The following is a 26,817-nucleotide window of genomic DNA, read 5'->3' on the forward strand; positions in this document are numbered from 1 at the left end:
GAACAAGGTTTGCATAATTGGAAAGTCAACGCCTTATCCATTGCGCCATCCCACCGCAGTCTAATGTATTGGTAGCTGCACTAATGCATTGGTAGCTGCATTAAAATTTCCTTCTTTACTTGAACTCACAGCCACGCATCTTGTTTACTAGAATGTTCTAGAAATTACATTTTTTGGATCATCTGCACGTGAAAACTTTATACTCTAATCACCGGCATGCTTTCTTTTCAAATGTTCTTTTACATAATCCCAGAACAACAGCTTTCAACATTTAAATTTTTTTCTGTATTTTCTATTTTTATCCTTGGTTTATATAAGGCCAATATGTTAACTACACTACATTTTTAGATCTCAGCTAAAATGAGAAAATCACTGCAGACAAACAATAATGTAGAATTATTCTAGCAGTATGTTTACTATTCCGCATAAATCATTAGTCTATCAATTACAACGCAAACAAAGCCCGGTAACAAAACAACAATACACGTTATAAGTCACAAAAATTAAACAGTCATTATTTTCCATATGACTTATAAGAGCAAGAGAAAACAAGAAGGGAGTAAATAAGATATCTTGTAAGTATTATCGTAACCAGTAGAAATAAAAAGAGGAAGACCACGAAAGAGGTAGTGGGTACAATAAAAATGTCTAAATTTATGAGAAAAAAATTGCGGTAGCTAGTGGTATATAATGTAATATAAAGGAAACAAATTATGGTAGTCTACTTTATATTTACATTTGAACAGGGATTGCATTTGAAGTTCAAACAGACAGGATTTTGAATTATAAACCAAACCAGGATGGCTATATTTTTTCAACACAAATTTTCAGGCAATAAATATACCAAACGTAATAAACCGTTTCTAGCACTAGTTGCTACGTTCATCTGATGAAATTGAAAGTAAAATTAACAACAAACAAGATGGTTTATTGCTTCACTGACGTTTCGCGCACCATGACAATGCGCATCCTCAGAGCGAATAACATACAAAACAGTGTTGCCACTCACATCAATTTTTAAAACATCGAATTTTTTCATAAAAAACATCAAATTCAAGATTAAAACATCAAATTGAAAGCTCGGGTGCGTTTTGTCAATAAAATGATAAAAAAAGATAACAATTACATTAAATCTAGACTTTCTTCGTAAAATTTACTTAAAGGTTTATTTAAAAAACATGTTTTCAAGAAAAACTACTTGGCTAGCAGAATTTTATATGCAACTAAAATAACACTGGTCTACGAAAAAAGAATTTTTTTTTTGCTTCAAAACTTTGAAGACTGATTTAGAGTGATTTTGGGGTGCTGCATCCGAATCTGACCTCAGATTTATCCATCACGTCAGGTTTGTGAGATATAATAACAACAAATTGTTACTTTTATCAAAAGTGGAAGATTTGGCGTTGCGTTTACTACCAACATATGCAGTGCTATAACGAAAGGTTAGGGTTAGACAGGCCAAAACAGCTTAAATAAGGCTACTGGACAAGCATTGACATAAGCCTGCTTAATTCTTTGTGGTTTCATGCAAAACATTGACGGAGGAGGGGTTCAGTTATAGTTTTAACTTCCCTTTTAGTTTGTTATTACCGTACTGCCTTGTTAATAATGTTGCTTAGACAACAAATTGGTATCAAAATTATAGTCGGTGGGTGTATTTCAGCTACTTATGCACCACATGGCCTGTATTTCTGGATATAGCACAATGTGTATGTGCAATGAATGCAACACCAAATCTTCCACTTTTGACAAAAGTAACAATTTGCTGTTATCTCACAAACTTGACGTGATAAGATAAATCTGAGGTAAGAGTCGGATTCAGCACCCCAAAATTGCTCTAAATCAGTTTTCAAAGTTCATAGGCCTATAGCAAAAATCGTGTAGACCAGTGAGTACGCTTTCAATGCAGTACCTTTTTAATTTTGGCGGCTGATATTTGCAAATAAACTTACCTACAGTATATACAACTTAGGCATGTATTTTAAAACCCTACTCCACTTCAAGTTTGACTCACTTCGGATGTAATGCAAAACTGATTTTACAAAATGCATCTTTTATGATGAATGAAGTCCAGCAATTGGCTAGTTATGAAACATCAAGTTAAAGTATCATTTTGGTATTACACTTTAGCCTACTTCATGGGGTCGAATTTTTAGTCAAGGCCGACTTGAGCTCAAGTAAGGTTTTAAAATATGGCCCTTAATGTCTTCATTTTAGATACTACAACCAGCCTATCAGTTTTCTTCACAACGGCTCATCATGCTCATGTATCTTTTACGTGGACCACAATTGCTCATAACTTCCACTAGCCTATTTGATGGTTGCCAGCTGGTGCAGCTTCAACTACTTTGGGATACAAGTTGGCGAGCTAGAAGCTGTCCTTTTAAAGTTATTGAATTCACCAAATTGATTATATTTTATTTAGTCTGAGCTAGTTAACACCAAATCGCTTAACATCAGATTTTTGGGCAAAAACATCAAACATCAAAAAGTTACCCAAAAACATCAAATTTGTTTGTTATCACCACTGAGTGTCGAACCCAATTTGATGTTATTACATCAAGAGTGGCATCGCTGAATTACAAAATAAAATTTCACCGGGTTATATACTGCAGTGCGATTGAAGGCCTATAGCAAATCATTACAAAGATCATTAATAGAAGGGAAGATAAACGGTAAAAGAAGTAAAGGCAGACCAAGAATGATTTGGACAACAAACATCACAAAATGGACAAAATTAACTTATGAATGTGCAGTACGCACAGCTCATGATCGAGAACAATGGCGCATTGTATCCAACCCTCCAGACGAGGAAGGAACAAAATGATGATGATGATTGAAGGCAAGAAAAAATAAAACACGCAATATTTTAAAAATTGGCCAATGATGTGTGAGCGGTTACTTACCACGTTAAATTACGTAAAAACTTCCAACAATAAACATAAAAATTCGAAGCGGTGACAACCAACAGAAAAAGTGCGATTGAAGGCAAGAGAAATAGAACACAATGTTTTAAAGATTGGCTAATGATGTGCGGTTACTTTCGACGTTAAATTACGTAAAAATTACGATTGCAATAACGTTTCCAACTGTGTTTAAGTAGGCTTGAAGCCTGCACCTCGAGACAATAATGATTTATAAGGTTTTGTAAAAGGTTTCCGTCGTTCCGGTTGAGTACATTGCAATGTTTGGATGTGATGTTGATGAAGTAACTTTCTGCGGTGGTGCGTTGATAATAATTACTTTCATTTTTCAAAATTTTTGTTTCTGACCAGTTAATTTTGTGATCCTCTTCTAACATATGTGAACAAAGGGCTGACTTTTCATGTTCCATATTTTTGACCGCTCTGCGATGTTCTTTGACCCGGGAATTTATACTACGTTCAGTTTGGCCAATATAAACTGCGTCACAATCATTACAAGGAATTTCATAAACAACACCACATTTATTGTCAAAAGGGGTGGGGTCTTTTGGTAGTGATAAAATATTGCCGATGGTTCGAAATGGTTTCATAGCGACTTTAACTCCGGCGCGATTCAATGCTCGTCTTATCGACTCAGAAACTCCCTGTATGTATGGAATGGTGGTGAAACTGTTATAAGTTTTGCTGTTGCTTTGTTTGACCTGACGTTTGGTCGAGAAATGAGTGTGCCGTTCTGCCATTTTCTTGGGAAATCCATTAAGTTTTAAAGTGTTATAAATTTGTTTGTTTTCGTTTTTCTTGTTCTTTTCAGAGGTGACCAAGTTGTTGGCGCGGTTGTAAAGTGTTTTGGGAATAGATAATTTGTGTTGAAGAGGGTGATGTGATGTGTATTGCATGTACCTGTTGGTATGTGTTGGTTTTTTGTAAATCTCTGTGGCTAATGTACCGTTGGTTTGTCTGGTGACTTTCACATCAAGAAATGCTATGCTTTGATTGTTTTCAACTTCTTTAGTGAATTGGATGGAGTCTGATATGGCGTTTAAGTGTTGATGAAATTGATCTACTGCGTGGTTTTGTAGTATAACATAAGTGTCATCTACATAGCGAAGCCAAACTTTGGGTGGTGATGAAAAAGTGTTGAGAGCTAATTCTTCGATGTGTTCCATGACTAAATTGGCCAAAACCGGCGAAAGTGGCGACCCCATTGGTGTTCCAAAAACTTGCCTGTAAATTGTCGTTTTGTAGGTAAAAAACGATGCATTAAGGCAAATCTGTAGAGCACGTTCAATATCCGGAATTGTCCAATCAGTTCTGTCTGAAAGAGTGCAATCTTGGGAGAGTTTATCTAAAGCGATACTACGGGCCATGTCGACAGGTACGGAGGTAAACAAACTGATTACATCAAAGGAAATTTGAACTTCATTGGGATTTATTTTATAATCGGCAATAATATCACAGAACTGTTTTGAGTTTTTAACCGAGAAATCGGTGCACCCAACCAAAGGATTGAAAATATTGGCCAAGTGTTTTGCCAAATAATAAGTAGGCGAACCGACAAACGAAACAATAGGTCGAAGAGGAACTTCCGGCTTGTGTATTTTAGGTAAACCGTAAAATTTTGGAGCAATGCCGTCTGAACTTCTTAACTGTTTATAAGTCAAAAAATCAATTTTATTTTCAGTTTTTAATTTCCAAATGAATTTATTGAGATTAAGTTCAATTAACGGAAGAGGGTTCTTTTTACAAATTGAGTAAGTTTTGGAATCGGACAATAAAGCGTTAAATTTTTGTTCATAGTCACTGGTGTCCAGTATAACCGTACAGTTACCTTTGTCAGCTTTCAAAATTGTAATGTCCTTGTTGTTTCGGAGACTTGTTAAAGACTTTTCTTCTTCGTTAGACTTTTCTTCGACAAACAAAGCAACAGCAAAACTTATAACAGTTTCACCACCATTCCATACATACAGGGAGTTTCTGAGTCGATAAGACGAGCATTGAATCGCGCCGGAGTTAAAGTCGCTATGAAACTATTTCGAACCATCGGCAATATTTTATCACTACCAAAAGACCCCACCCCTTTTGACAATAAATGTGGTGTTGTTTATGAAATTCCTTGTAATGATTGTGACGCAGTTTATATTGGCCAAACTGAACGTAGTATAAATTCCCGGGTCAAAGAACATCGCAGAGCGGTCAAAAATATGGAACATGAAAGTCAGCCCTTTGTTCACATATGTTAGAAGAGGATCACAAAATTAACTGGTCAGAAACAAAAATTTTGAAAAATGAAAGTAATTATTATCAACGCACCACCGCAGAAAGTTGCTTCATCAACATCACATCCAAACATTGCAATGTACTCAACCGGAACGACGGAAACCTTTTACAAAACCATATAAATCATTATTGTCTCGAGGTGCAGGCTTCAAGCCTACTTAAACACAGTTGGAAACGTTATTGCAATCTAATTTTGTCTCGAATTTCTAGTGGTCTTCAGTGCTTCGAATTTATGTTTATTGTTGGAAGTTTTTACGTAATTTAACGTCGAAAGTAACCGCACATCATTAGCCAATCTTTAAAACATTGTGTTCTATTTCTCTTGCCTTCAATCGCACTTTTTCTGTTGGTCGTCACCGCTTCGAATTTTTATGTTTATTGTTGGAAGTTTTTACGTAACTTAACGTGGTAAGTAACCGCTCACACATCATTGGCCGATTTTTAAAATATTGCGTGTTTTATTTTTTCTTGCCTTCAATCGCACTGCAGTATATAACCTGGTGAAATTTTATTTTGTATGTTATTCGCTCTGAGGATGCGCATTGTCATGGTGCGCGAAACGTCAGTGAAGCAATAAACCATCTTGTTTGTTGTTAATTTTACTTTTAATTTCATCAGATGAACGTAGCAACTAGTGCTAGAAACGATAATTGTCCTGATGAACACCCAAACTTTTCAGTATTCAAACGTAATAAAGGTGGTTAAAAATGATTTCTTTTTTTATTGAAACATTTTTCTGATTAAATTTACAATGATTTTAATTAATTACGTGTCATATATGAGTTTTGAGGGTTGCACCAACTTAGGTTTCAAAAAAATATGTATTCCATACTGTTCTGACAAACCGTGCCCAAATTTTCTTTATAACGATTTTGACTAACTTTTTTGCACTAAGTTCATCCCACGTATATGAGTTTTGAGGTTACCATACACAAAACTAGGTTGCAGAAAAACGTATTGCACACTGTTCTGAATAACTGTACCCAAACTTTTCTTCCAGCAATTTGGCTGATTGTTTTTGCCCAAAAATCATACTTAAGTCATGTCGTCACTTATAATTATGAGTTATGCAAATATTTTATCTCAATTGTTGAATTTCTTGCTAATTAGTGTATTTTTAAAAAATTTAAATAGCAGTTTTAAATTTTTTTTTAAAGCAAGAAGTTGAAAAGAAGTGCGATTTTAATGAATCGACAAAATATCCAAAAAAATTACTGCTTGAATTTTTGCAATTTTGCACAAATCAATGACAAATCAAAAGTTTTGGGGTGCCCCAGCAATCAGCATTCTCAGCTCCTACACCAATTCTTTCACATATAACACCTTTACAGCTATCCCTTTTATGATACTAATGCCCTATAATCTGATGTAATTTGAAAATCCGTAATTGATAGCAGTAGTCCAGGAGTTATACGAGTTTAGTTACATTTTCATTAGGAAATTTAAGGAAGAACTTTTTAGATGTATTTTTGGGCGTAGAATCCAAAAATCCAGTGCTTACACGCCGAAAACTGGACATTTTTGAGATATTAGCAATTTTTAATGTTTGTGTACTACTTCCGTTTTTTATTTTCTAATTTTTTTCTTTATCAATTTGTCATAGAATTAAGACAGCTTCTTAGTTCAAAAAGTGAAATTGGTCAAGTTCTGCCAAGACAAAAGGTTATCTGTCATGGTTTTTGAGTAACTGTAACAGTTTTTGTGTTTTTCATATGTGAAACTGTAAGAAGATACAATCTGAAATACAAGATTTAGTTAGATAATGTTAAAATCATCATTCTGACTTTCACTGTCATCTGAATCGTCAGATAAATTCGAATCCTCGTAGTCACTATCATTGTTATATTGGTCTACTTCCAGAGAATGATAAAGCTTTGGTAGAGAGTTTGCTTTATTGAACCATAGAGAAATAAAGCAAAGTAACTTCAGCGGGTTTAACATGATGTATTACATAGACAAATATAACATAATTAAAAAATAAACTCTAACGTTTTCGACACGTACATGTGTCCTCATCAGGAATTACATATCTGCAATATACATAAAATGAAAATTGTAAGGTAAATTTGACTTTGCACTATAACTGTAACTGTATACTAACGATACTCCAGAATAAAAGCACAAACTGAACGAGTGACACAGAAATGATTACAAGTAAATTATACGGTGGAAAACAGATCACATGAGATGTAAACTACAGGTATTTGACAAACAGTTAGAAAACACACAAGAGGAAAGATGAGCCACAGGCGAACAACTGCCGGTGCAGAAACGGGTTATTACGTTTGATTCTTAAGGCTTCCATGATCTTAGTCTGAAATTCAGATCTGCTTCGAGAGATGATTTTAAATTGGTCGATCGAGACGTTGTCAGTGCACGTTTCACAAGAGGCGATGTGCTCTTTAATTGCACTTTTGGTTGTTAAGTTTGGGTTTAAGTGCTCCCCGCCCTTGTCAACAAATGTCTGGTTGACATACCAATGTATATCTGGTTTGCGTCACGCAAACAACTAAATTTATACACAACATTCGAAGAAAAAGCAAAGGGGGTAGGCGACTTCAGTTGAAAATATTGGTGCACTTTAAGTATTTTATATACAGGATGAATGTCACATGAAAATTTCTTTTTATAAGTTTAGCTAGGTTTTTTGCGAAGCTTGTTGAATCTTTTCCAGAGAATCTGGCAGCTGAGAGCCTTAACCAATTTGGCACTATCTTTCCGCTATTATCCTCTTTCCACCCATGGTCTAAGGGTGACTCTGTCACAGGCTTGAATTCATTTGCAAGTTTCCACATCCTTGCAATAAAATTTGCTTGCTTAATGTGCTGGACAAAGGCTGCCCTGCAAGGAGGCATTGCTGTAGGTTCCAAACCTTTTACTTTTTGCAGAGGCCGCTCACTATGTATTGGCGTAAACTTCGTTTCAAATATAACTCTGCGGGCTTTATTGACGTCACGAAGTTGCCTTTCCCGTATGTTGCACATACAGACTCTTCGAGAGCACCTTCCGTGGCCGAGCTAACACTGATGGAACTGCCTAAATCTGCCAGTGTTTGAAGGAATTGAGGTTATTTTAATGCAATTAAGAGTGGTCTAGTTTTCGCTTTGCCAAAGAAACAGGAATTGTAATCACACCCTGTGATGGCATGGTATCCTGGCAAAGCTGTACAAAATAAGCCATTAATTTCACTGAGCTCCACCATCATGCTTCTGATGTTAACAATACGCTGAGTATTGTTGTAAGCATGACCCATTTCTAATAAAACTTCTGTTTGCAGGTCCATATCGCTGCAATAATGCAAGAGAATGATCATTACATCTGTGTCATTACAACGCACATTCACTCGCAGAGGATTGTTACTACTTTTGTAGAGCTAAAAGATGTGATACACCATCCTTGTGTCCGCTTCGTTGTGTTCGCAGTCATATAAACAGTAGTCCTGTCTTATTACAAGATTGTTACTTTGCACACTAAGTTCATAGCACTTTTTTCCCTTTGCCACAATTACTTTTTTGTTCCCGATTACTTCAGCATGGGCATTTGACTGCCATCCATAAAACAGGGAAGCAAGGAAGAATCTTTGAACTGTGATGAGGATAGAGAATTTAAAAAGTCTTTAGGTCTTTTTTGGCTAGGACCAGTAATGCTGATGACAGTGTCGGTGTCCCCCCGAATTTCATGAGCCGAATCTTTGATTGTGTTCTGAGTATATTCGTCACATACAAAGTGCACTTCTTCGCTAGTAGCTTTACAAATCATAGTTAAGAGAGTTTTGGCAATTCCACCCTAAGTAGAAGGAAGGTTCGTAATCATTCTGATTAAGAACATGCCATCAAAAATACTCACATCGCTTGCCGTATTCAATGGTTCATTAGCTGCCGTCGCAAGTGACTCAAGATGATTAGCCAATTTGGACTTGTTGGTTGTGGTCATTCTTCCATCTACATTGCATAGACTAAAGGGAACTACTGACAGTGGGTGAGACAGGACTTTTCTTAAGTCAAGCTTTTTTTGGCCGGACAAGTAAAGAAGTCTGCCAAACATGTCTCTGGAACATTTCAGCTCTACCACTTTTTTATCTTTTGTGGTGACGAAAACCTTTGCTGCATTGCTAGCGAAATTTCTAACTTTCCTTCTCTTGATGGGCTTCTCAATTCGAGCTGGATCTTCTTTTATTTCATCAAGGAACTCCTGTTGTCATTTAGAACCTTTGCTAATTGTGTTCAAGAGATCATTTCGGATCTCATCTGGAGCTGGTTTTCCAGACGATAGCTTGATCAAGTGATTGCTTTGTTCAACATGTTGAAATGGATTAATGGTCGAATCGATGGTTTCACCAATCTTCATGAAATCAGCATGGTCTCTTTTTATTCCGTAGGGTTTTGATTCCTGGTAAACAGTTTCATAATGTTTCATACCAGCCTTCTCCATCGCATAATTTATCACTTGACTCCTTGCATACCTCGTGACATTTCATCTTCGTTGGGCAGGAAAACTCTGGGTGAACGCACTCAAGCCAGTCATCCTGGATGCGGCATCCACATTCACAGTCATCTCCACTGCTTGATCAACAGGTAATCTGGAGAAGGAATGTCCAGACAACCTCACAGAGAAGGCTCCTTTCTCCAGCTGATCACGTATGCCAGGGTGTGTGTAGTCCATGTTCAACAGTTTCAGGAAGCACAGTAGCATGTGTCTGGAATAGTTGGGCTTGTTTCATGCAAAAAACACAGGTATTATTGTTTTCAGAGCATAAGTGAAGAGCTCAATATCATTCGTCTTTACAGATCTGTTCATAAGTAAAAATCGCTGTACAAGATTGATGTAAAGAAACCAGAACTGGGCTGTACCGCCATGGTTCCCGTTCCGTGTGTCGTCACAGAACTTCTCATAATCATTCATAAGACCTTTAAAGGCATCTGATTTCTCTACATCTTCAATATGTATACTGTTTCGAAGCATTGCTGTGATGATAGCATGTCTATTCACGTTGTCCTTCATCTGCTCTAAGAACGACTCTACATCTTTTTTCCTGAACGCAGTGGCAAGTAAAACATGCAATCGCTTACACCTGTTGTAATGCTTTCCTGATAAGAAGCCGCTAATTGACCCAGGAGCTAGTACTTCCGCTTGAGTGAGGATGTATGGACCTCTAGAATCCTCTATCAGGTAGCCCAAGCAACCAAAGTACGTTAACATGATGTGGAACGGTCCATGGTGGATGAATAATCTATCAAATCTGGGAGCCAGAATATTCTGGATTTGGGCAGCAGGCTTTGCAATACCAAGATCATATGTAACATTCATGTAATGTTGCTTGCATTTATCCGCTACTTTCAAGCTTGTTTTCATAGTATCAAGAACTGCATCATGTCTTGTGGGTGGTTTCCTTATATTTGGCATGTATGCAACTGTCTGGCCTGGCAGGGGATCTTTTGTAAGTTGAGCATTCTATCCTGACCACATAGGCTTGTCTTTACAGCCAGCAAAGGCGATTGACCAAATCACATCCCTTTTTGTCACATTTTGTAGATTTTCAGGAGAAGGCATATCGAAAGTTTTGAAATTGGTAGAAACTATCTTTGGCTTTTTTGTTATAGGCTCCAGCTCAATGTGAGGGATTTCAAGACTCCATTTTCTAATCTAAGACAAACCAGAATTGCTACTATCACTCTGTGATAGGCCTTGTTCCTTTGATCCATCTAACTCTGTTGTCATATTTTGGAAGCATATTCCTTGTGTATCATGGAGGGTGTCACTGCCTGAAAGCGTATCTTTATTCTCATCATACTGTCCCAAGCAATCGCAGTTGATAAACCTTTTTCTCCAATTATTCCTTCTGGAGAAGCTTTTTCCTTCTCCAAAGCCTGTAGGGAAATTTCTGTTTCATACTCCTCACACAAAATGTAGCCTACGCAGTGTCCTAAATGGTTAAGAAGTTCAATGACCTTTTTGGAGCCCGTCAACGACTTCAGAGTCATCCCTAACAGCAGATGCTTTGCAGGTTTGATTCTCCCACAACCCAGCTAACATACCCTAATCGGGCCGGTATAGGGCCAATGCGGTGTTATATCGGGTCCCTTTATTGGCACGATACAGTAATCTATACAGGCCCGGTAAGAAAGTGCAAACAAGTTCTATACTGGGCCGATACAGTATTACTACAGTTGCCGGCACGATGCCATTACCCAACCGGTATTTGTACCTTTAACATACCCTAATCGGGCCGTATAGGGCCAATGCGGTGTTATATCGGGTCCCTTTACTGGCACGATACAGTAATCTATACAGGCCCGGTAAGAAAGTGCAAACAAATTCTATACTGGGCCGATACAGTATTACTACAGTTGCCGGCACGATGCCATTACCCAACCGGTATTTGTACCTTACACCCTCGTTCTGGCCTGTACAATGCCATTACTCAGCGAATATCACTATAGGCTACGATGCCAATACTGGGCCAGGGCAATGCCATTTATCTGCCTGTACCTGTAAAAGATGCCATGCCTACGCCTACACCATGCCAATACCTACGAATGTACAGGCATATACAATGCCATCACCAAGCCTCCATCGGTAACCCTACCCGTACTTTAGTAACGTGTTAGGGTTACTAAAGTACGGGTTAGTTTAGTAACAAACTTTAGTTTAGTAACCTAACCCGTACTACAGTAACCATAAAACAGAAACAAGAAAATTCTTATGTGAAAATTTATTGAACATATGAGCAACCGATGGTTCGTCTTTTCTGTCCCCCTTCGCGGTCATTAAAATTTCGCATCCAAGTACTGATACATTTTTCTATGGCACTTTCAGTGGCACCATCCAAGGTCGGTGTTCGCATAACAGCACCTGTAAAAGCAGATATTTTATTGTCTCAGAATAAGTAATGTTTACAGAATCATGCATCAAAACCATTATTATTCAGTCCAGCCGTGATGGCGTGAGAAGTGCGACATGGAACTTGTCGCAGAAAGGCGCATTAATTGCAATCTCGAGATAGCCGCTTCAAGTTTAATACGTAATCATCAAATGACTGTTCTGCCTGTTGTTTGCATGTCATTAGCAAATGTCTGGCAAATATGAGATTATTTGGTGTCACGTATAATCTTTCTAAAGTTCTTATTGCAAGGTCATAAGTATTAGGCTACATTCACTGATGTAATCGTAAACATCCTTATCAACGTGGGCGATCAAACATCGCAGTTTATCGTCATCACTGATCTCTGGTTCAGCTGGAAATGATGCAAGAAAATTCGCGAATGTTCGATGCCAATGTTTCCACTCTTTACTAGCTTGACTAGAGTTGGGATCAGCGCTGAACAAACTGGGCTTTATAAACTTGCTATCCATCTTCAATTAGTTTGTTAAGTTGTCGTGAACTAATGCATACTTTATTACGCAAGCTTATATTAGCTTTAACAAACTAAATGGAACATCTAAATAAATATAAACAAATGAATTAAGCTTAGTACTTCAGACAATAAGATTATCAACCTGAACCGCACCTCAACATAACAAGCAAGTAAACAGAGTGGGAGCGCCAACTGAACAGTTGCATTGGCCAAAGGCATTATGCGTGGAACGCGGCAGGAGTTTCTACTGTAGCATACAACGCAAATTACACGACAAACAGCTAAACTCGACTGCAAGCTTTCTCAAAAGTTATCTCTCTCTCTCTCTCTCTCTCTCTCTCTCTCTCTACCACGCACGAAAGTAGCCACCTGGTTTAACTCGCACGCGAAGTGTGTTCTTGTAAGTAGTAAACTGAAAACCAGTGATGCCAGGTTGGTTTTTGAAAACAAGCAAGTGAATCTAAAAAACAAGCCCAAAACAGCCAAATCAACACAAAAACAAGCCCAATAATTTGCAACCAAACTGTAGCTACAGTGTACAGTTTTGCCATTACCAAACTGTACTGTGCCAATACCGGATTGCCCTTACATAAACTGTACAGTTTTGCCATTACCAAACTGTACTGTGCCAATACCGGATTGCCCTTACACAAACTGTAGGGGAAGACGAGGCAAAGCGGGACATCGCGATTTCTCACGTTTTGTATTCTTTGGCTCCCTCTAACCGGAAGCACTAGTTAGGCAACTATAAACTGTATTTGCTGTGAAAAAATGGCGACTGGCAGAGCACAACGCGTGTCGTGAGGAAGCAAAATGTGTTTTGGCATGGTTTGTTATAAGAAAAAGATGGAAAAGTAGCTACCACATTCGTTAGCATAAGCGAATTTGTTGGTAGCTTTGTTTTTATCTTAGACATTGAGACAGTATTTGTTGGTAACAAAAGCAATTTTTGCCTAAAACTTTACAGTTTTCAGCAGAGATGTTATTTTCTAAAGGCTATATACTTTGGGGAAAAACGGGACAGCTTTATTAGGGCAAAGTGGGACAGTGCATTAGGGCAATATGAGACTCTAGAAGTCTAGATTGTATCTGTGGTTCTTCTGTTGATTGAATTTTTGTTTATAACTCTTTTAGCCTTCAGTATTGTAAAATATTTATCAGCATTCATTTATATTGTACCGGTAGGCCTACGCCATTTAATTCTGACAATGGTTCGTCGCTATAATAGAAAAACTGAAATAGGTAAATGGACGGATAGGCTATCAATATTAAGAATGCAGTAGAAGATGTGAAAAGCAAGAAGTTGTCTTTGAGAGGAGCGGTTAAACAGTACCAAATCATGCAAAAATGAAGTGTCCCGCTTTGCCCCACGGCTGGGGCAAAGCGGGACATTTAAAAAAAAATTATTTTTTGATTTGTACTATAACAGTAGAAAGATTCCGCTTGATCTTCGAACCAAATATGCTGACCACCTAAGGCTTTCGATTAAAAAAGAAATTATCTAAATCCAACCATCACTGTTGCTGAAATTACGTTTTTACGAAAAGTGTCCCGCTCTGCCCTGTCTTCCCCTACAGTTTTGCCATTACCAAACTGTACTGTGCCAGTACTGGATTGCCCTTACACAAACTGTACAGTTTTGCCATTACCAAACTCAAACTGTACTGTGCCAGTACTGGCCTACAGTTTTGCCATTACCAAACTGTACTGAGCCAATACCGGATTGCCCTTACACAAACTGTACAGTTTTTCCATTACCAAACTGTACTGTGCCAATACCAGATTGCCCTTACACAAACTGTACAGTTTTGCCATTACCAAACTGTACTGTGCCAGTACTGGATTGCCCTTACACAAACTGTACAGTTTTGCCGTTACCAAACTGTACTGTGCCAATACCGCATTGCCCTTACACAAACGGTACAGTTTTGCCCTTACAACATTGTATCGGCCCGATACAGGCTTTGTATCAGACAAACTGTACCATTTTGCCGATACAATACTGTACGTTGCCGGTATTGGCCCGATACACTTCAAACGTTACCGATACACCCGATACACGCCGACACAAATACAGTATTGGCCCAATACTGTGATGTTTGCTGGGAAGTAGCTTGGTAAACATCGTCTTCAGCGGATAACAATACATATCTTTCACAGCGCTCGGTCATGGTATCTTGGCCACCATACATATATTTGTAGAACTGCACAAGGTCTTCAGGTGGTTGTATTTCCCCATCATTCAACAGATCGCTGTTATAGGTGGCTTTAACTGCTTTACCTGAGACACTTTAATCTTGTTTCTGAGAATCATGGCAGCAGCTTTTTTGAGTAGTATTTGTGGGCAGTAATAATTATTCCGTTCTTTCTGCTTTGTTTATCTGTTTTAATATTGGACCCAAAATACCTTTTCAGTTTTTCACACAGAAATTGTTCTTTGAAACTTGCATTTGCGATTCTTTCTTCAGAGAGAAATTCAAGATACATTTTTGATATGTTTGTGAGCGTCTCACTCTTGCCCTTCTTTAGAACTTCTATCTTAATGTAATTTACAAGCTTAGAAAATGCATTGGCTCTTCTCCTATGATACTGATGGGCGATAACGGCAATAAGCAATATTGGTTCAAATTGAAAAAAATATAACCGCAATATTGGTTCGAATTGAAACGACACAACCAGACCACAACCCATCACAGCTAAAAAAATTTCGCGACCAGGAAACAAAACTACCCGAATTCCGAGGGAGAACAGGGGAACTAGCAACTTTGGGTTTGATCCATGTATTCAAATGCAGCCGCTATCCAACGACCACGAATTTCTCCTGAGCTCCCACGCAATGACGCCATTCTCTTGCTGACACAAAAAATGCAAATATCTCAAAAATGTCCAGTTTTCGGCTTGTAAGCACTCGATTTTTGGATTCTACGTCCAAAAATACATCTAAAAAAGTCATTCTTGAAATTCCTAATGAAAATGTAATTAAAGCCATGTAACTCCTGCTCTACAGAAAGAACAGCAAGTTTTATCTCACATAGACTGGCGTTTCTATGATGAAGTGGCAGTGTGTTGTCCGTAACAGACGCATGTCGTCCTTCGAGGTAGTGACCACTTTATTTTTCTTTTGCAATCAATTACACAGTTGAAATTTACAGAATATGTATAAATAAACAATTTAGAAAAACTCATGAAATGTCCTAGCAATCCTACTTACGATTCAAAAGTTATGTGCACGTAATAGTAGAAAGTACGTCACTTAACGTGCCCGGTCCTTTTAGTCGCAAGCATAAACAGTTCCGGTGTTGAACCAGAATCCTATTATAAAACCGCTTGCAACAATTCGCATAGCCAGTAGGTGCATCTCTTTGCACCACGAAAAAATCAAGAATTTATCACTATTTTGTATTTATTTGTTTATTCTTTCAGAAATACGGTGACCATCACACCACGCCGCAGACCGAGGCCTAGTAGTCTTTGTTTCTTTTCTGAACTTTCTAGACCGGGGCCTTTCCCCCCAACAGCACTTACAACAAGTAAATGTAGTCACCGTTCTACGTCCAATCAACGATCAACAGGTAAACAGAATAACTTGTGGTACCGGTATAAAGTTTAATTAAAGCTAATAAGATTACAGTAGAAATATGTGAAAAGAAGCTGTACAAAAACACGAAATAAAAACTTATTCTAAGAAACTTCATTGGTAACAAAGCAAAATGTATCGAAATAACTTTGAAATACTTTTGAATATAGCCCTTTGAATTTACTTCGGGTGACAATAGGGTTGTACAAAACAAAATATTTGAATGAAATATATACCTGTATTAACAAAACACTTCAAAATTTCGAAATATTTAGTTTTGATGCAAAATTCTTTGGTCTTGGTTTTACATTCTTTTTAAATAATAACTACAAGAAGTTGGTCTGTCTGCACTGTCTAAGTACCAAAGGATCGGTCAACAGTCTCAATACTCGACAAGTTTACAATACTCAAGTATTGAGACTGTTGACCGATCCTTTGGTACTTAGACAGTGCAGACAGACCAACTAAGTTAGTAATGGACAAAGGATCGTCGCAGCATAGTAGCCGCTCAGATAGTCAGGCAGATCTCCTCCATCAGTTTACTACTAGAGAACTTCAAAGATATCTACAAGAATGAAGAATATCTATATGTAGAAAATAGGTTAGGGGTAAATAAGGACCTTTTTATGAAATTGTTGAAAATTTTCGCAGCAGAAGTGTATGGTTATTGGTTAATCCATGGCTATTGGCTAAAATATATTGACAGAATTGTTAAGAATAGCAGAATAGTGAACACTTTCACTATCACTATTAGCAAAATAGTTTACAGTGAATATTTTCTTAAAATAGTGATTTGTTCACTAAAATAGTGAACATCTGGCAATTGATATCTGGACAACACTGTAGCCTACGCTATGAACCTAACTAGATTAAAGCAATGCCATCCATAAGTAGAAATTAGGCAGGAAGGGTTTACTTCCTATAATCTTGCTTGAAAATCTTTCACCTTTCCAGACACGTTGGATCAATATGTCTGGGCCTGGCCAACGCAATGTTTGAAGTTAAGGTTTGTTCAGTTGGTCAAGCAAGAATAGTAAGCTACACGCTTAGCCAACGTATAGCACCAGTTTTCGATTTAAAACAACGGAAACCGTTCAGTGATACAGAAATCAGTAGGCTTATTAGCAGCAGATTTTACGTATTGAAGCAGTTGGACATAGCCTGCTTTTAATACGACAACGATTTGTTCCTGATGAGAAACAAATGAAGTAGCATCTAAAGTACAATGATGGAAAAATGCTTGAGACTATACATTGCATTCAAAAATTTGTTCATTTTTAATTTGATACAATTTATTTTAGTAGCAAAAATGGCCCCCCTCAAAAATGAAAAAACGAAAAACTACTCGTTTTTCCTTTACAATGTTATGCTAGGGGGAAAAGTTGCCCGACTCCTCCCCCCCTCTCGAAGCCCCTGGGTGCAGCTGCAAATGAATATATACGGTAAGCTAAAATGCCTTGCCATTTTGGCAGATGAGGAAGATATCAAAACTTCAGTTGATTTCTCGATGACAGATAGAGCAGGAAACTGTGAAAAGCTCCTTAAAAGGCTTAGAATGAAAAAAGAAGAAAACGTTGAAATGTTGCACTCATATAATATTAGGAAGTGGTCAGGTCATAGACAAAGTTTTTCGAGATACAGAAATAAAGATTGGCAATAAATACTATTAATACTACAAAAAGTGCTCAATGCCAAGCAAAAAGCCAAGCAGAGCGAATTACATCAAATATACTTACTATTCTTTAAACTTTAGAGCAATAAATCGGTTACACCAGAAAAGATATTAAATATTATAACCTTAATTCAATCTGCAAAAAAACATCAGAATTACAAAGGGCTACCTCCATCAGTTACGGTACCACAAAAGCCTTAATTAAAACGTCCAAATCGAAACCAAGTCTGCGGAAAAACTGGCCATTCTAAAGGCAGATTGTAACCACCTTTTGAACAAAAACGCTCTGAACTGGTGGGTAAATGTCGTCATAGCAAAAAATTTAAACTCAAATACTTCAAAATAAAATAAATTTAAAAATAAATTTTATTTTATTTCTACAGGTTACTACATGTTATCTTATCTTTAAGAAAAAATAGGTAGAATACCTTAACATATTAACGTCCACTTTGTAGAGTACAAGTCAATTCAAAGAGAAACAAGAATTTATTTGTTAAACTTCCATGTTAGATCAACTACAGCATAAATAGTTTTCAAAGTTTTTCTGGTCCAGCTTGAAATTATCTTGTTGCAGATCGCGATTTCGGGTATTAAACCCTCTTCAATACAACTTCATAAACATAAGTATCTGCTTTACGTGAATCTCTTACAAACTTTACGTTTATTTAAGGTTAAATGTGTCAAACCCATTTTTAATTAGTGAATTGAAGTATCTTGCATCCGGCTCGCTCGGATCATTCTACAGGAGGCCGGCTTGACTGGTCCCAGATTTGGGTGTATGTCAGCTTGACTGACCCCCATTTTTATTGTTAGAATTTAAATACTTCCCGGAATACTTTTAATGTATTTTCTTTGAACATTGTATGATCCAATTACCTTCATAATTTACATAAAAATTGTCATTATTACTGCTCGTAGACTAATTTCGCAGACTAATTCGTTTCTTGGCAACCATATAACAATTTTGTTACTTTCTAAAGTGAACTGCTGCAAATTTTACTGTATCGTACTATACTGTTTATGAAGTTGTATTGAAGAGGGTTTTATACCCGAAATCGCGATCTGCAACAAGGTAATTTCAAACTGGACCAGAAAAACTTTGAAAACTATTTATGCTGTAGTTGATCTAACATGGAAGTTTAACAAATAAATTCTTGTTTCTCTTTGAATTGACTTGTACTCTACAAAGTGGACGTTAATGTGTTAAGGTATTCTACCTATTTTTTTCTTAAATTTTCGACGCATAAGTATCTGCTTTACGTGGATCCCTTACAAACTTTACGTTTATTTAAGGTTAAATGTGTCAAACCCCTTTTTAATTAGTATCTTAACTTTATTGCATTTTGCTTCTTTGTGACGTCACATGTGTTGGCATCGATCTGCTTGGTTTTCATTTCGACGTTTTAATTAAGGCTTTTGTGGTAGGGTAACTGATGGAGGTAGCCCTTTGTAATTCTGATATTTTTTTGCAGATTAAATTAAGGTTAGAATAATATTTAATATGTTTTCTGGTATAACCGATTTATTGCTTTTGCATATGTTTTAGGACCTTCTGATAGGTGAAACAGGATGTAGAGGCTTTAGAAGTTTAGAGAATAGTAACTATATTTTTGAGGAAATGAAGATAGGTGTGCAAAAACTTCTGGATGCATCTGTTGGAGAGAAAGCACTCATCTCACCATCCATCTCTATTACCGGCCCTGCGTCAAGAGCCTCTACAAGTATGCGAAACTACCAGGAATAACCTATCAAGGCTTTGTCAGTCCGAGGATAAAGATTCAAAACCAAACCAAATCATCTCCTCACTGTCATAGATTGCATTAACAAAGTTATTGGCTCCTAGTCATGCCAGTCATTCGGTATTACTTTTTAATGAATGCAAACGTGGATAGATGAACAATATTAATCGTCGTGGAATTCAAAGGTTTCACAGCAAACCGGTTCGGACGTAGCCTATTGCACAAATTGCTTGGGAGTTCATTGACAGCGACAATCGATCTTAAGCTTCTGCGATCAAATAGTCGACATCAATTCTAATTAGCTTGTGTTGGCTGTCAGTACTTACATAAAAACTCATTGGTTTGTGCTTTGTTTAGAATATAGAGCTTCGGTAGAGAGTTTGTCTTGTTGAACCATAGGCATACGAAGCCATGCTAAACTTGATCACGTTGCTCGGCTTCGTATGCCTATGGTTTAGACTTTAGAATATAGTTACACAAACATTGGAAAGCTCATAATCTTTCCTACAATGAAACTGTTGAGAATTGGTGTTAAAGCGACCGAATTCTCAAAAGGATAGCTTGGAATAAGGAACTTTTTCAAGGAGAAGATTGATTTAGGCCTACTGTAAAGCAGAGGACACAAGATGGCACATAGCATCTTTTCACAAATTGGGACTAGGTGGGCAAATTTTCAAAAAAGGGCACTTTTAGCGCAAGAGTTATGTTGAAAAGGGCACTTTTGCGCGTAAATGACGGGAAAAGGGGCATTTTTTCCGAGCGTAAAACTAGTAGGCCTAAGCTTAAAAATGTAGATTTCTCAGGCAAATTGTGGGTGAAAAGGCATATTATAACTAGACTAAACTTTTGAGACCCATAATTGATTCCTATATTCATCCCCGCCCACAATATTTTGTAAATAATAATGTAATAAAATTTAATCTAGCAACAGTTTGTTGCAGAGGTCTCTTGTAAGCTACTAAAGTAAAAAGAAACAACTATGGTAATAGCCTATATGAAACACAACTGCTAAGATATTATAATGAGTTGAATCTATGAAGAATTAGATGATTCTAAAGAGCTGGTATTTTATTTTGATGAAAGTCAGGATATAAACTTCGGTAATTCAGACATTTAGAATCTCACACAAAATTTGATGTGCTCACGACACAAATTGATAATTAATCTGCTTGAATGGAACATTAAGGATACGATATTATAAGTTTGGTCAAAGGTAGGCTCATAAGTTCTAAATGCATGCTAAAGGTTTCCATTTAGCTCAGTGGTTCCCAACCTGGGGATAAATTACCCCCGGGGGGGTAAAGAGACCCGATTCGGAAACAATGAAGCAAGTAAAGGTTGTAAACTTTATAAAAGCGAAGGAATTGAACAACTATCTTTTCAAGGAACTGTGCAAGAAGATGGGAGAAAGATACGAAGCATTACTGTACCACACACAAGTAGACCTACGATAGCTGTCTCGTGGCAAGGTGATAACCCGCCTGGTCGAACTTTCTGAGGCTATCCATGTTTTTCTGATAGAAAAGAAGTCAGACATGGCTGAATATTTCCCTAACCAACAGTGGATTTCCCAGCTGTGCTACCTGGCTGATATCTTTGGTGAATTGAGCAAGACAATCTTTTAATTCAAGGCAAGAATGTAACTGTGATCGACACCAAAGTAGCCGTAGCTGCATTTATCGCGAAGGTTAAAATGTGGAACAACCGAATTGGAAGAGGCACAGTAGTGCAGTTTCAGACGCTTGACATGTAGGCTACTTCGAAGGCAATGGATTTGAGTTGACAGCGGCGTTGAAGGAGGATATAGCTGACCACTTAGGCCAGCAAGCCAAGAAGATGGACATTGGCCAACTACTTTCCGAATTTGGGCACGGCTATAGTCTCCAATGTTGCGCTGAGCCCTTCACATGTGATGACAGCCAGGTGGATGATGACGACTTTCCGGCCAAAGAAGAATTTATCACTCTCCGAATGCACGAAGCGTTGAAACGTGATTTCAAGGGGAAAGGCTTGGATTGGAACCCTTCTGGTTTGGCAAACTCCAAGACGCACCAACATAAGCGACACTGCATTAAATATCCTGACATCTTTTTCAACAACGTATCGCTGTGAACAAAGGTTTTCAACTGTCTTGGGAATGAAGGCAAAGAAGCGCAATCACCTGGATGTCGAAAGCAGCACAAGAATCGCCCTCAGTACCACAAAGCCCAGGATCACAAAGCTGGCAGCTGAAGTCCAGGCCCAACTTTCCCATTGAATGTTTACCACGCATTGTCATCTTGTATTCAGCATTGCATTGCATTTTGATTGTCATAGTTAGCCCTTTGAAATAGGCTACATAGTAATAAACACTTTGTTTTTGAAAATTGATCTTGGGGGTAATTGGCTCACTTAAGGGTGGAGATTAGGGTAACAGCCAAAAAAAGGTTGAGAACCACTGAATTTAGCTGTTCATTCTTTAACTTGGATCTAAATTAAACAAAAATTAAGTATTAAAAATTGCCCACCTAGTTTCAAACTAGGGGGGCAAAGAAAGGGCTAGGGGGGCAAGCAAAGGGACTAGGTGGGCAAGTGCCCACCTAGTTTATATGTAAAAAGATGCTATGAGATGGCATCTGAGAAGGACCAAATGACGTATAGTGGCTGATGTAATTATCGAGGTCTCAGGTAGGCTACGTTTAACAGACAGTTGAAGGAAGTTATGTGCTTTGAAACAGAAAAACTAAATAAAGCAATTGAAGCGAAGATGATCATTACTCCCTTAACCAACCTGGGTTGTGAAAGTGAATTTGCAAAGTCGGACAATCGTTTTAAAGGTTTTGGTGGGATGCGACAACATCTGCTTAAAAATTGTCACAAAAATAAATGGTATAACCACTAATGCATATCTATTGGATTCATATTTTATAAATAAAGATGATGACGAAAAAAGGCGAGAGTGGAAATGGGCCAGAACCTCCATGGAAAAAGAAATTGTTCAGAAAATAGAGAAAAATCTAACTCTAACTGGAACCTGTGGAAAACCTTCGCAGTGTCTTGTTCTCAGTGGCGTACGCAGGATTTTCTCAAGGGGTGGGGGGGGAGCATTGACGGTAGCGTAGCCAGGAATTTTGAAAGGTTTTTTTTTGACGACCGGTGGGCGAAGCCCGACGGCGTTTTTGCCTAAGACGACACCCAGCGGCGGGGGGTCTGGGGGGCCTCCCCCAGAAAATTTTCAAAAATTACTTTGCATTTGGTGCATTCTGAGAGCATTTTCAACAAAAATGTGAGTATGAATATTCTTGTGAAATGGTGCTGTCAGGTGGCATAGCAAAAGGATAAGATCATGTTTTCTTCGGCATTTTTCAAAAATTTAGCTAAGTCTCTACGTTTTCTTGTTGCTAATTTCTGGCTGAGATGTTTGATGTTTGGTATTGGCAAAACTCGCTCTTTCAATGCAGTTTTGTTTAAAATTAGGCAAGTTTTTTTTAGACTGAAAGCATCATTCTCAATATCGTGACGTCACACAGCATTTTTAAGGGGCGGGGAGGGCATGGCCCAATGCCCCCCCCCCCGCCCTGCGTACGCTAGTGCTTGTTCTTATAGTGTGCTTTCCTATTCTCCAACCTTCAGTCTAACGAGAAGTAGTTGTGTGTTTTTCTATCTTATCTGCACATGTATTAGTTAAAAATAACCTTTGCCCTCATCAAAAATCAAGGCTATGCAGCCAGCAGTGGTTTCACCTGACTGTATGTAGAAGGTATTTGTGACGTAACAAGCAAAATGACGTTAAAGACAATGCTTGTAACAACGTATCACTATGATGTAAAAATCACATAATTTGGTTGCTAGTTGTAAAAAAAGATCACTGTACTGACCGAAAACGACACAATACATAAAATTTCTCAACAGATTCGAATTCTACACACAATTTCGGCTTGGAAAACACTTCTAATGGAAAAAAAGAGGATATTTACCGCACCCTAGAATGCACAACAATGTAAAGAGTGTGATCTAATAATTTATTGTAGACATTGAGCTATCAGCGAAAATTAAGCATATGCGTGCATTTGAACCACATAATTCTGTTTGATTTCAAACTGCTTTTCATAGCATAATTTTTTGCCTTGTTTTGTGTAGAAATCCTAGCAGTGTTGTTGTAGCCTAAGCCCTAACCAAAAGTCATAGGCACAAAAACGTCGGAAAGGGAAAATATGAATCAAAATACATGATCTTACGTCATGTATTTTGAACTTTCCTTCAAACCAAAATATTTTTGCCGATATATTTTTGCTCGCCTTTCTATTCCATTAACTTATTGTATCTCCTATCTGTTAGTAGGCCTACTGCTAATTTGCTTTCATTAAATGTTGACATTGACACAACTATCTTACCTCTTAGCATTGAAGAATCGAATTCGTTATAATAGCATCTTCAGCTATTGTACACTGTGCCGGATTATCCACAAAGCTGAACAAGCCGAAGTTTTTAGGCTCACCATAAACAAGAATGTTACTTGTTACAGTTTCCAGTAATATGTCACAAAACGTTTACATTTAAATTGTATACCGGTACTTTGTTTATCTTCAAATGATTAATTTCAACACTTGCGTGCATATTTGTCTATCACTAATTCACTATGTGTGGAAATTCTATTCTAAAACATGGAAATTCTACAAACATATTTCTACAAAATTGAAACATGGAAATTCTACAAACAATTAAATCAAGAAAATTGAAATATTTTGGCCACATGATTCGCAATTGTATTCAAAGACAACTCCTAGGAGGAAAAATGAACGGCAAACGAAATAGGGGCAGACCACCAAGAATTTGGACTAATGATGTTGAAGACTGGTCAGGACTTAATTACAAAACTGCAGTAGAAAAATCTCACTACCGAGAAACTTGACGCCTCATTGCCTCCAACCCTCGACGAAAGGAAGAAACTTATACAAAGATTTAGTTAACCATTGTATTTTTTTCAGATGTAGTTAAGTTGTATGTATATTATTCCTGAAGAGGACATCTTGTGATGTCGAAAACGTTCGATACTTAATTTGTTGCGTAGTTTTATGTTTATGTAAATGTAATAAACTTGAAGATGTTAAACTTGATCACGTTGCTCGGCTTCTTATGCCTATGGTTCAACAAGACAAACTCTCTACTGAAGCTCTATCAATTAATGGTATGCTCAACAAACTCACCTTAAATACTATACAAGATAAAAAGGTCTCATACTTGATCCAAGCATCGGGGGATGAGAAGATAAAGCTCTCATTATACTAAGCCTTTGGTACTAACGAAAGTAGGGTGGCCAGTTCCTTTCTCTCGCCGTCTTTCCTTCAGCAACTACGCCCACCCAGTTTATTACACCCTGGGTAGAGGTGAACGGTGATTTTTAACAACCACCTTAAGCCGAGAGTCGAACCAAGATTGCATGACTGGAAAGCGAGCGCCTTTTCCGATGTGCCATCCCACCGCGCCGTAACACAAGATAACCATTTTTAGATATGGCTAAACAACTTAAAAATTTGTCATAAATATTAATAAAATCAACAGTTGTGAGGCCGTATATGCACCACTTTTGTGAGCATTTGATACCAGCAACTAACTATTAATCTGCACAAAGTGAAAAAGTAGGCTATATGAAAATCATTGGTGAATTTTCTAGCATTTGATTTCATATTTTTGTGGGCTACGGTTTTACTATTTTCTATAAAGACGTTTTTGTATAAACTGCTGTTTGTCTTTGCCTGTCCTAAGGTTGATAGCTAGGTTCTAGGGTTACACGATCGCGTATCCACTCTCAATGTCCCAATCATACAACGCTTACCATCACGGCGCCCTTTTGTAAAGCATGCTGCAAAACTCCAGCTCACTGATTTCAGCACATCAGCTGCCTGGTTTGAGGAATTGAGCACTGCACCAAAAACAAAATCCCGCCTCGTTCTATATGATATCTCTCTTGCCTCTTCATTCACACTTGGTTCTGAGCTTCAGAGACGGGAGTGGGTTACGCTGAACCGATTAAGAACGGGAGTTGGCCGCTGCAATGCTTGCTTGTCAGGTTGAGGCATGAGAGACTCTGCTGCGTGTCAGTGCAGTGCGACAGAGCAAACAGCCAATCACATCTTCTTTGGGTGTTCCATCTATTCTCCTCCCAATGGAATAACAGGCCTCCGCACACTTGACGATCTGATGAAAAGTTTGCTCCAAGTCCTTACTTTCGGCTGACCACATACTTTCTGCTTCATCGAACGACGACGACGAGGGTTGATATGCTCAGCTATTTACTATCTATGACCAGGCCCGGATTTATGGGGGGCAGAGGGGGCAGGTGCCACGGGCTCCCCGGCTTTTGAAGGGCCACCCTATGTGGAAAAAATGTGTTTTTGTGTTGTTATTTTTCCTTTCAGTCTTTAAAGTTTCTGCAAAATGCTGTACAGTGCTGGATTAATGATACTGTAGACATAGAGGTGATTTTTCGCGTCGTAGGCGCGAAAATTTTGTTTGCACGGGGCCCCCGATCTAAAAGTGCCCCGGGCCTTCCATCAGCTAAATCTGGCCCTGTCTATGACACAGTATTATAGCAACAAGGATCAAATATAAGGACAAGTATGATGTTATTTTGTCATCCAATACATGCAGTTGATGCATCAGGCAATTTAGACAATGCTGGTGGTAATGTGTATTTTTTGGCCAGCATTGAGTTTGAAGTTGTTACCTATGGGTAATTTTTCTGCAATTATGTAGGCTACTGTAGCTGCTTCATTTTGAAGTTAGAATATCTCTGTGATGATATTCTGAAAGAACATTAACTGTGGTATCAATATTTGTGATAAATAAAAGATGATTTGTTTAAAGGTGCATGTTTGACGCGCATAGCATGATAGACTGTCAAATTCTTTTCAAGTCGTAGGTTTTGAAGTAGCATGAATTAAGTTATGTTACTGGTTTGGTAAGCAACTAGGCTGTCATTTTAGTCTTTTCAATGCAAATTTACAAATGAAGAGCTTGTTTCCAAAACCGCTTACATCCACTTTCGGTGATTTCGAGAAAACCACGAAAAACGTTTATGACAGTTTCGCTTGGTAAATGTAATGCGCTTTTGATTTCTAACGATGTATAACTACCTACTGAATTGAGCCATGACGTTTGTCCAGATCTAAGGAATATTAGAAGGCTTAGAATCGCCTTTTTATAAAATTAGAAATGTGGATATAAGCGGTTTTGGAAATAAACTGAAGAATAAAAATTGCCAGAATGACAGAAACCAATTTTTGAAACCATT

The 26,817-nt window shown here is 37.8% G+C and overlaps 1 protein-coding gene across 1 annotated transcript in view; it reads left to right on the forward strand.

The window, feature by feature from the left end:
• Positions 1-26,817, forward strand: part of LOC145770974 (uncharacterized) — a 93,178-nt gene that overhangs the window by 22,598 nt on the left and 43,763 nt on the right. Inside the window, exons 4-6 of the mRNA XM_082582715.1 lie at positions 15,980-16,128; positions 17,088-17,139; positions 18,843-18,877. Of these exons, the coding sequence (XP_082438841.1) occupies positions 15,980-16,128; positions 17,088-17,139; positions 18,843-18,877 (236 nt within the window). The remainder of the gene's footprint in view (positions 1-15,979; positions 16,129-17,087; positions 17,140-18,842; positions 18,878-26,817) is intronic.

The sequence above is a fragment of the Aplidium turbinatum genome, chromosome 5 (genome assembly GCF_918807975.1).
Source record: "Aplidium turbinatum chromosome 5, kaAplTurb1.1, whole genome shotgun sequence".
NCBI classification, from domain to species: Eukaryota; Metazoa; Chordata; class Ascidiacea; order Aplousobranchia; family Polyclinidae; genus Aplidium; species Aplidium turbinatum.